At 36.2% G+C, this 12,118-nt stretch overlaps 1 protein-coding gene across 1 annotated transcript; it reads right to left on the bottom strand.

Moving 5' to 3' along the window:
• Positions 1 to 10,606: 10,606 nt before the first annotated feature.
• LOC110878184 (probable galacturonosyltransferase-like 1) lies at positions 10,607 to 12,118 on the bottom strand. The gene has a single exon (XM_022126460.2). The coding sequence runs from the start codon at positions 12,068 to 12,070 to the stop codon at positions 11,024 to 11,026; it is 1,047 nt and encodes a 348-aa protein (XP_021982152.1). The 5' UTR covers positions 12,071 to 12,118; the 3' UTR covers positions 10,607 to 11,023.

Raw genomic sequence — 12,118 nt, 5'->3', positions numbered from 1 at the left:
TCTTTCGTTGCTGAGCTTGTGACTGCACTGAAGCTGACCCCTTGCTAGAATCCCCATCCCATTTTCTCTTGTTTTCACTAGGAGTAGCAAGTGTAGTAGAAGCAGTAGTAGAAGCAGTAGCGGTAGCAGTAGCGCTGATACGCTTTGGCAGTCTGTTCTGATCCACTGCCTGATCTGTGATGCGGTGAGCGAGGCGCTGAATAGCCTGAATGTTGTCAAGATTAGCCGATGTTACGTGGCTCTGGATTTCTGGCGCCAAACCCTTGAGGTACAACTCAATACGCTTGTATGGAGGGTCCACCATAGTTGGACATAGTACGGCCAGCTCGTTTGACCGTTTAGTATATGCTTCAATCTCTGACCCAGTCATTTTCAAATGATAAAACTCATCCTCCAGCTTGTGGATGTCTTCCCGAGTGCAGTATTCCCTTTTGATCAGTTCCTTGAAGTCATTCCAAGGGGTGGCGTTAGCAGCTGCCAACCCTAGGATCTGCACTTGCGCGTTCCACCAAGTTAACGCGATCCCTTCCAAAGTACCAGTGGCATACTTGACCCTGCGAGCCTCAGGGCATTCACACATCTCGAACACAGACTCGAGCTTTTCAAACCAGTGGAGGAGTCCAACCGCTCCTTCAGTGCCGCTGAACGTGCTAGGGCGACAATCCATGAAATTCTTGAAAGTGCAGACAGGCTGCTGCGCGTGTTGACCTATTGTGTACGAATAGGACAAAGTTAAATACGAGAATTAAGGTAGGATCTAAAGATCCTAGTGTGCGTCTATACTGCAGGGTATACTACCTGCTTGAGCAGCTGCAAGTGCCGCAGCAACTTGAGCTTGAACGAGAGCCTCTAGCTGGGCTTGAGTCATGTTAATACGTCCGGCCATTGATCTTCACATCAAAAGCAACATAGGTGAGAGAGGTTCGCGAATAGTGCGATGACAGAAGAGTGTAAGCACATAGGTCTTCTTAAGCAATGACAAGTAGTGAGCAAAGTAATGTAAGCATACTACGAGCAAAGTTCTATGCAAATTCTAGCATGTAGGCAATAAACATAAACCTTATTACCTAGGATGTTGAGTCTTGCACGTGGAGCGAAGCGTCGTTGTGGATCGTTGAGAGCACTGTTCTGGTTATAGTCTGGTTTTAATAAAAACGTTTTCCCATATTAAAACCAAGTTCTCTATAACCAATGGCTCTGATACCAATCTGTCACACCCCCAAAATCCACCTGCGGAGTATCACCGCTTGGGAGCGTGACTGACCAGGATCAAGCCATCAATCATATCGAACATAGCATTTTTTTAATAATAAAAGTAGATAATATAATTCAACAAGACATGATTGATGTTCAAAACCAAACATTTGTTTAAGTAGCGGAAGCATGTAAGTAAACCCATCATAATTAATAATGTAATGTCATAAGTGTTTAAAGAAACAATCACGATCCAAGCCCACAACGACCTGCTCCTCCCTGTGCAAGCTCCATATACCTAATGACCTGCAAGGCATGTAACAGAGGATCAACAACTAGTTGAGCGAGTTCACAGAAAGTAAGTGCGTAATAGTAAGTTCTTTTGTAACAGGTGGCTCTACTAGGCCGTTAGTACGTTCTATTGGTGGGGGCTTCCCATGTTGTATAACCACTAGACTACTCGTAACTATAAGTATCCTTCACAACCGAGGATAGTAGTGAGTGTAAGTACACGTAGGTTTTACGTGTGTATCCTTCACAACCGAGGATAGCAGTAATTATAAATGCACGTAGGTTTCACGTGCGTATCCTTCACAACCGAGGATAGTAGTAAGTATAAGTCTACGTAAATTGTAAGTATGTGTCCTGCACAACCGAGGACAGTGAATGGCATAAGTATGTGTCCTGCACAACCGAGGACAGTGAATGGCATAAGTGTGTGTCCTGCACAACCGAGGACAGTGGTATGGTAGTCTAGTATTAGTGTCGGTACGAATCTATTCAATCTTATTCCTTCAATCCCATTCCCAAGCCCTTGGGAATCCCATGCCTTAGTAAGGGTGTGAACTCACCTTGGTTTGCTCGGTATGATTAACTATGTGCTAGAAATTACTCAATCAAATCCTATATTAAGCACGTATACTTGATCAGTTCATGTTCGTAATGTTTCGCATGCAACTTATACCACAGAGTATGTTCGTCCGTTGATAACATGCATTATACGTCAATTAATCATAATCATACAATCCACGCTTCACATAAAGGCTTACTTCAATTTATTCGAACCATACGAAACAGAATCATTCAGTATTAACCAGAGTTATCATACACACGTAACATACTGACATGTTTAATAATTACATGATTAACGAAGTCTCATGCATAATTTACATAACTAATAACTGATAGAGTTACAAATCAACAGGGTTATCAGTTGGGCCGAAACACTTTAAAAACTCAGGTTATGCATTACTACTTTAAAAGTCATATAGTAAATACCATACAGAAAGAACTCGCCCCCCCCCCTTATACATTTGTTAATGTTCGGACATATGAACAAGAACCAGGGACCAAAAAGTCGGACAAGCATAGGTAAAGGGTAAAAGTCGGACATGAGGGGGTTTCCTCATGAAACTCGGATAGGGTAGGGCTGCCCTTTCTAAACTCGGACCACAGCACACCCATAAACCTCGGACAAGGTGCAAACTCAGACAAAGTGCAAAAACTCAGACAACACAAGGTGGTGTTAAAAGTCGGATCATGGGGAGCTCACAAAAACTCGGACAGCATTGAATGGCAAGAAGCTCGGACTCCCTGATTTCTTTCAAAAAAAAGTCGGACATCATCATAAAGGGGAGGGGGTTTAAACCTCGGACAGGACTAGGTGGCATAAAACTCGGACACCTTTAGATAGTTTAAAGATCGGACAAAAATGGCAACATAGCAAAGAACTCGGACCCCTTTATCATCTTATAAATCTCGGACCTTTATATCATTACAAAACTCGGACTGCATTAACATCTTAAAGGTCGGACCCGTTTTCATATGTAAAACTCGGACTATAAGCATCAATAAAACTCAGACAAACATTTCAATCCTACGATCTTTGTGATTAAAGCAGTTACGTATATCATTCAGCAGTTACGTTCTCTATGCTCAAGCAAACCCTAAATCCAATCATATCGACGGCAGAAATCAAAATTATTCGACCGATGCTAAACAACAACAATCATCACAATAATAATCTATCAAGCATGCATCTAATCATCGTCATAATCTCCACTATCCAGGATCAAATCACAGAATATCACATGAGAAACTAGGGTTTTCCATGAACACATAATCAAGAAATCAATAAACAATAATCATTTGATAGAATCAAGAAATCAATAAACAATAATCATTTACCTTGTGATGATCCTAGAGAAATGTGGAATCGAAAGTGATGAATAGCTTGCCAATGATGATGGTGATGATTGCTAGGGGATTAGAGAGTATAGTACGTGTTTTGGTTTGTGAAAATGATTAGTGAAAGGGATTAGGGTTAACAATGATTAAAGTTTCACTAATTGCTCTATGCATCCCTAAGTATCATATTTTACACATGTACACCATCTCATAACAATTTCATAGTTTCACCACCAAGTTTACATATTTGACAGGTTTATCACAATTAACACATAACCATGCACAATCACACAATACACTTCATTGTAACAAAACGTATACAGTTCCATAGCAACTAATTGTGCAATTAATCAACTAAACAAGACAAGAACGTGCAATAAATGCGAAATAGAATCTTGGAAATTCGAGTTGTCACATTTTTTGTAACGGTATTTTCGGTACCGCTCATCACATTCGTTTACGATGCTATTGGCACTTTAGCGGATGCAGTTGGAAGAGAATTGAATCAAGTAATGCATTCTATGCTCTATAGTAGCATCAGTCTTTTTTTAATCTTTTATGTTGTTTCCTTTTTGATATATTTTTCACCTCATTGCTTATTTTTTTTAATTGCAGCCTAAATACCTTGAAATTTTTATGCCACCAGTAATTGTAAAGTGGCAGCAACTTTCAAATTCCGACAAAGACTTCTTCCCACTTTATAGCACATGTATTTTTTTTCTTACATTAATTATATACTATATCCTTAAACAGATTTCATGGAATTTAAGTAGTGCCTTTGTTTTAGCTACCATTTTTTCAGAATACTTCTAGTACACTTCTAGTACCAAGCATGTTGGATTGTTGAGTAAGATCTGCATTTATTCATGTTTTGAAATTTAATAATTGAGTACATGTATTTTAGTATACTTCAGGTCCTTGGCACGTTTCTGTTAAGTCACGTGGGGCGTCGTTTAAGAAAATCAGTGCTTAATAATAGTACATCTATAATTGACCAATTATAGATACGAATTAATAGAAACTATCAATCCTTCAGAACTGACAAACGAATGCGAAAACGACCCCTCATGCTCTCATCCCTCATACTAAATTGTTTCCTATTGAAATCACCTGACACCTAAATCAGTCCTTCAAAACTGAAAACCAAATGCTAAATCAACCCATCATGCTCTTATCCCTCATACCAAATCATTTCCTATTCAAATCACCTGACGCCTAAATTAGCCGTTCAGAACTGAAAACCAAATGCCTAAATCACCTTTTCAATGGAGGCAATGTTGTTAAAGGCCTATTGAGTGAATATAGTCAATCCATTGAATATCTGATAGTAATCCTAATCAATACCTACATTCAACTTTAGATTTATGCAATCAATTTATCATATGTGCCTTAAAACGACATATAAGTTAGCGTTTAAAATTTTACACGATTAAAACAGAGACTTGCTTTGTATGATTTCTTAGCTGAACACCAACAACTGAACAAAGGAAGAAATTTACCTGCATAAAAGAGGACAATGAAATCTTCCACCAGTAGCACCTGTTACACATCAACAACAACACAATCAATAGAACCACCGCGTCGGAACCCTAATTCAGCCACCATCATCGTCACTGTCACCGAGTTTAACAGCACAGACATCAACATTGAAATGCGACGTCAGGTGGTTTTGGAAGCAGATTCACCACATCACCGCTGTCATCATGGGTGACGGCGGAACCCTAGATTCGTCAGAATTCGCCACTACCACCTCTGATCGCTCGAATCTTCACCTGAAAGCCCTAGAGTAGACGGCTTCATTTCTGTTTGTGGGAGGGGAGCACTTTTGAGAAGGTTTGTGGGAGGCGAGCACTTTTGAGAAGGGTAAAATAAAGTGAAAAAAAAAGGACAGAGAGAAGGGTCGAACCGGCGCCCTTTGTTTAAAATCCCACATACTAACCACTATACCAGATGCCAATATAGATATAAATGAGGAAAAAGATGTATATATACAATAAGAACGGCTGGTGATATGGTTAGAGTTACTGTTCACAAGCTTTGTTTTTTAATATATAAATATATATTTTTTGTATTTACTTCTTTTCCGTAGAATATAGAAGTTTTTTTTTTTAATTTATTCGTAGAACTATAATTAGGGTAAGTATGTAAAATTTTGTTTTTATTATTAAATTTAGTTAAGTTATTTATTATTATTATTATTTATATAAATTTATTTTCTCAACTGTTTCTTTTATTTTTTCTACTTATTTATAAGCATTTATTGGTTTAACCTCGTGTAATACACAGGTTCCTAACATAATAATAAATAAAAAAATTATAATAAGTAAATAGTATATCAAAATTGATTTTTTAAATATATATCTTAATGACTGTATGTGTTAACCGATGACAATATATTTATTCAACTCGTGTAATAAACGAGTTTTTTTAAGATATATTTTTTATTACTTAATATACAAAGTTATATTAGTGCAACCCGTGTAATACACGAGGTTATAATCTAGTATACTAATATATACAAATATGCAATAACAATTTATTCCATGTTAAAAGAAAATTAAGCTATTTTTAGCTAAGCTAAATATACGGTTAACCACCCATAACCGACCCGCTAAAACCATCAAAACCGAATAACCATAACCACCATAACCGATCGGTTATGGTTATCCATTAACCGACATCACGGTTATGATTAGGGTTTTAGGTCAAAACCGACCCAAACCTACGCATGCACACCCCTACTATTGATGATTTATTTTTGAAAATTTATTATTAGAAAATTATCGTTAATCTAAAAATCTATCTTATAAGAAAATTAAGATATTTTTAAGATCATACAAATTAAGATATTTTTAAGATCATACAAATTAAGATATTTTTAAGATCATATACTAAAACTATATGATGTAATATAATTATTAATCAATGATTTGTTACTAAAGCTATAAATCATATTAACTTATTATATGTCCCCTTGCATTTACTATTTCTCCTTGCATGTGCAACCAGCTTTCACAAATTTATGAATTATAGATATTTATAATTATAATGAAATATGATTTGTGACACTTTTTCATGACAATACAAGGACATAAAGGAAAAGGTTACCATATGAGAAAGAAATGTTGATGTGAATGAATTAAGTATTGACGGGTGTTTTGATATATCGTCGTGCACCAATAAATTGTTCACCATGTGGACTCGTGTAAAGCTCGATATCGACTGTTCCACATTTCGCTTTCGTTCTACTTGTGGATGATGGTAATTTATTAATTATCTGATTTACGGAAAAGCACGTGTAGCACCGACAGTCTTTTAAAGCTTTTAAAATGATCTCAAAATTATAATTTTACCTTGGATAAATCATGAAATATTCATTTTAAGTCAACCAAATTTAATAACACTAGAATAAGCTTCAGCACGTTGCGGTTGGGGTGAAAAACTGTGCTAAATAGCATCAATGTGACATCACTGTCAGTGGCTATTAACACTGAAATTGCGACGTGTTAATCCGAAGAAATTAAATCGAAATTTAAATCATAGAAGATGATAGCTAAATCAATTTAGGACGCGCGCGTTGCGACAAACATGTAAAACAAGAAAAAAAAATAGACATAACACGTTGCGCCGTGTTAACTCACAAAATTTTCTATACTAACAATTCTAAATGTAAACAGTTGTAATTTATTCGTGGTCCATGTAACTTCAATTTCTAGACGTAAAATATTATTGGTTTTTTAATTTAATTAATTAACGTTTTTAATCCTTAATTTTAGGAGAGTTATCATACGACCTCTGAACTCTATAATTTCTTTTTCTAAACGATTTTACCCCCGAACTTTAAAGATTTATGCTACGGAACTTTAATAATAATTCTTTTTTCTATAAAAGATTTGCGTTTTAACACTCGAACTTTAATAGAGTTACCATACGACCCATTAAGTTTAATAAAGTTCAAATTGCAAAAAATGAAAATTTTTGGGTTAAAATAAAAAAAGCAAATTTATGAGTTTAAATTGTAAAAGATGAAAAGTTTTGAATTAAAAGTAAATTTTTGTTTTTAAAAACACTAAATTATGCATAAAAAAGTTGTAAATTAATATATCTATTTAGTCTTTTGGTACACAACAATCATATGTATTACACTTCATTATTCAAAAATATATATAATAATAAATGGAGAAACCATTAAAAATGTGTAAGAACTTACGATACAATTATCATTGTCGTAAGGAAAATGCGAAGAATGGGTAGAAGTAAAAGGTTAAGGGCCATGTTTTACACGATTTCTTTAAAACAGATTATGTCAGCTTTTGAAATTGTTTACAAGGATATAACACCTAAGCAGCTTGTACTACTGTTGGTGTGTTGGAGTAGACAATTCACCATGAAAAAGGGTTGTGTGTGTTCTTGAGAGCATACAAAGTGTCTCAACTAGGGTTTTTTATTAAACATTTTTCAGCTTAGGCAATCTCTTAGTTTTGTAGCATGAAACTCATGCGGAAACTTTTCAACATTAACCTTAGGTGTTTAATGTGTATTAAGCCTCATTATTATTATTCTTATTAAACTTGTTTAATGAATCTGTTTTAACTGAGGTATTAAACATATTCAATACCTTAGTCAAACATCATCAGTGGGAACCGGACCTGTTGCTCTGGTTGCATGAAGAAGAGTTGGTACCCTGGTTGCGCACGATTCGCGAGTCCAGGCGCGCCATATTGTACCAGTCGCTTATCGCCATCCTCAAATGCAAACAAGTCACACAACATACATTAGGATCAATTGTTCCTTCGTTGTCCAAATCCACACCACCCCCGCTTATAACAGACTAGACCCGTTGTCTACATCCACACCACGAATGTCGGACCTTTATTTGCATCCACGTCCCATTGTCCTAGACCACGCGCACGAGGTCAAATATACAAAGGTGGCTTGCGGCAATGTGAAGTGCTAAGTGAGCCATCAATGCACCAATCGCTCATGCCACGCACGTATGTGTGCATGTGCGAGTCTAGGAGGTTTCACACCCTTTGCATCCCATTAGTGTCTCATTCTATGAAACAATATATAACAAATGCTCCTCTTTATAGAGCACATCAATATTTTGTCCCACCTCATACACGTGGGACAACTTCCACCCTTTTTGCTCCCGTATTTTTAGATACTGCCCTTGATAAATAGCAAGGGCGTCAACTGGTGTTATATCCCTGTGACCTTCTACATTGATGACGAACACTAAAAACATTACAATTGATCAAGACGTAAAACGTAGAACATAGAATAAAGTGTAGAATATGAAACTCTTTATCAATTATTCATCACAAGTTACATACCGAAATAGTACACATCCTTTAGACAAGCTGGTTTAGATCACTAAGATGTAAACCACACTTTCTCTCTCTAAGCTCTCTCTTTAAAACTCTCTATTCACTCGGAACTGAAAAGTTTACACAAAGTTCCAGAGTACTACCTATACAATACTACCTATACAATGGAACATAAAGTACAGAGGTTCACATACTTCTGAACACTTCAATACTACGAAATTGACTTCAGAGTTATCACACCTCTACCTCTGAACACTTCAATACTACGGAACCGACTTCAGAGTTATCAAACCTCTGAAGTCTTACATAATTCAAAACTAATCAATATAACAAAATTACACTTAGAACCCTAAACTTCTAAGTTATTTGATCTTTCTCGTCAGAACTTTGACTTTTTCACAGAATTGATAAAGTCACAGTTATTCGGCGGGTTACTACACTTACAACGGGCGAGATGCGGGCGAGATGGGTCCGACGGGGTATGTGTAGTGCATTTTTTTTTGTTTGCTTTTAATTTGATTTGTAGTGCTTCGATGATCTGTACATCACATTTGTTGTAATTCTAAATCACTTGTATTGTAGTAGTTAGGTGCAATAATAAAAACATGTATTGTTTTAATTAGCTAAAAAAACATTAATCTGTAAGTTCTTTTATACTATTTGTATTTATTTTGTACACTTTATAAAAGCAATTTGATTATAGAAAAATGATGTAAAAAGTAATGATAGTATGAAAATATAATAATTTGTAAGGATGTATTTAGGTTTAAAAGAGAAAATAATTGTTTTAAAGGAGAATGAATATATGATTTAAAAGCTGACTAAACACATTTACAAGTGTTTATTAGAATTTCCATAGAGAATTTTGATCCACCAAGTTCATATAATTGAACTTTGGACACATTAAAAGAATATCTACACATAATTGTGTTAACATGCTCATATTCATATATACATCTCCTTACATGTCGGAACAGGAAATAGTGTGTGGACCTCTGATTGGGGGTGCGCAAACTCAGCATTTCACATGGATATAGGTCCCATTATATTATTTAAGAAAAAAAAATATTCTTTCTTAACTTGAATTAGAGTTTTTCTCTCAACTAATATGAGTGAAAAAAAATATTTACTAAATAGTAAAATAGTGTTAAAGACTTAAAATTTCTTGTTTCAAAATAAGTTATTGGTAAAAAAGTATAAAGAGTTGATTGGAGAAATCAAAGAAATAAAATTAGATTGGTAGAAAAAGTATAAATTATTAAAGAATAAAAAATAGATACTTGATTTATTTCAAAAAAAGATACTTGATTTATTTAATAGAAATATTATAAAAGTTTACTATGTTGGTTGAAAAGAAAAGACAAATATAAAAAAAAAACATAAAAAAACAAGGAACATCGTTTTGGTAAGTAGCTTTCAAAGAACAATATTTTGATAAATATTTTTCCCACCAACACTAGTTTGGAAAAAAAAACTTACATGACTAATTTAACTTATGAAACGAAAAAAAAAAAGGTTCTGAATCATTGTTGAGTAGATCTTATTCAACATTGTTACAGCTTCGTAACAATGCGGACTGCATGATTCATGCTTTCCCAAAAACGCTATAAATAGAAGAGGTTGGTCCAAGTCACCAACAATTATGTTTAGGTAAAATAATGTACAATTAAATGACGGTATGAGTTTGTTTTTTTATATTAATATCATGAGCGAATTGACAGTAAGAGTTTGTTTTTTATATTTGACATCTAGCCAATTGACGTGAATGTGCGAAGTGATAATGACGGTTTTTTTTTTTTTTTGTTGCATTACATATGCAGTTGTTATTGTGGGTTCCAGATCCATTATATATCACATACAATAAACCCGGTGATCCGGTATAGTTATGGTACTAATGATTGAAAGAGATATTACATTTTGACTTCATATTTTTACAACATGGATTATTTCTTGATATTTGTTACAAGCTACAGATACCAAACTAGCAAAAGGGACCAAAATCTAGTATGTATAGTTGTATATATTGACGATCTCTCAGACTAGTACATATTTAAAAGTCATCAACGGATCGAATAAAAGTACAATATATATATGTATATATTTTACATGTATATACATACACGTATACAAATACATACACATATATATTAAAAGCAGATATCGCTAAACGTACCCCGATATGCTGAATGCACCCTTCTATCAGTAAAAGTAAAGAAACGACGGGACTGCTTTAGAGCAGAAGAAGGGTGTGTATACATTCAGTAAAAACAACGATGGGTACGTCTACCACAACCCTGAAAACCCCTTTTACCTCAAGATTCAAGAACATTTGAAGTTTGCAAAAGATCATAAGGCGCCCAAAGCACATCCAAGGGACAAGCTCTATTCTCATCTAGTCTCACCCACGGCTTCCCCTTCCCGCTCCAATGCAACAAACTCACCGGTCCGGGATGCAAATCCCGGCAAAGCCCTTCAAAATTATCACCACCTAACCCATGTTGGTTCCATCTATGATCCACCGGAGCTATTTTCCCGGCAAACTCTAGCAAAAAAGGCGGTAACGACCCCAATTCGTATATCCTCATCCTCTTCTGCAGCTCCATCCATTCTATAATCTTCGTCGTGTACCGGCCTTCCCGCCATCTTATTAAATCAATCACCATCACCCCCGTGTTGAAATAACACGCGTTACGGTCAGAAAATGTCATAGATAGCGAAGGGTTCGACCAGAAAGTTGGTGTGAAGTATGAGGTGAAGTTCGCGTTGCAGTATTCGGGTGCCGCGAGTACTTTTACACCTTCCTCGTCTTCAAACGGTGTCGCGGCAAGCTTAGCAATGTCGTCCACAAGTACTAGGTCGGAATCTAGGTAAACCACCCTTTTAACACATGTTGGGAGGAGGTCCGCTAGGTAGTTTCGCGCGTAGTTTAACGGGCAGTCGAGTGCTGTTCGAATTGAGGTTGATATTAAGCCTAAGACCGCTGAATCGTCGAATCTGTAGACGTTGAATTGGAGGTAGGGGAAAGAGGTTGATATAATAAGTTGGATGTTGTCCGTGTGGGCGGATGCGGATGCTACGAAATGGAACCGGATGTTTTCGGGGCAGGAGGAGTGTTGGAGGACCGAGAGGATCGCCGCCATGGAGCCGCGGAGGTAGGCGGCGTCGAGGGTCATGGCGACATGGACTACATTGTTGGAACAAGTGTCATGAGTTGATGGACAGTTTGGTGAGTTGTAGAATTTGGGTGCTTCTTTGAAGTAAAGAGGGGTGTTGGTGGTGGCGGCGGCGGTGGCGGTGGTGGTGATGATGGTGATAAGTGGTAGAAGTGTTAATATGAGAGAGAGGTTTGAAGAAGGCATTGCATTGATGAAAGCATAGGTTCTCTCTCTTTGTTTCCACTTATCATG

This window comes from Helianthus annuus, chromosome 15, assembly GCF_002127325.2.
Source record: "Helianthus annuus cultivar XRQ/B chromosome 15, HanXRQr2.0-SUNRISE, whole genome shotgun sequence".
Lineage (NCBI taxonomy): Eukaryota > Viridiplantae > Streptophyta > Magnoliopsida > Asterales > Asteraceae > Helianthus > Helianthus annuus.
This window is presented reverse-complemented; position numbering and strand designations above follow the sequence as displayed.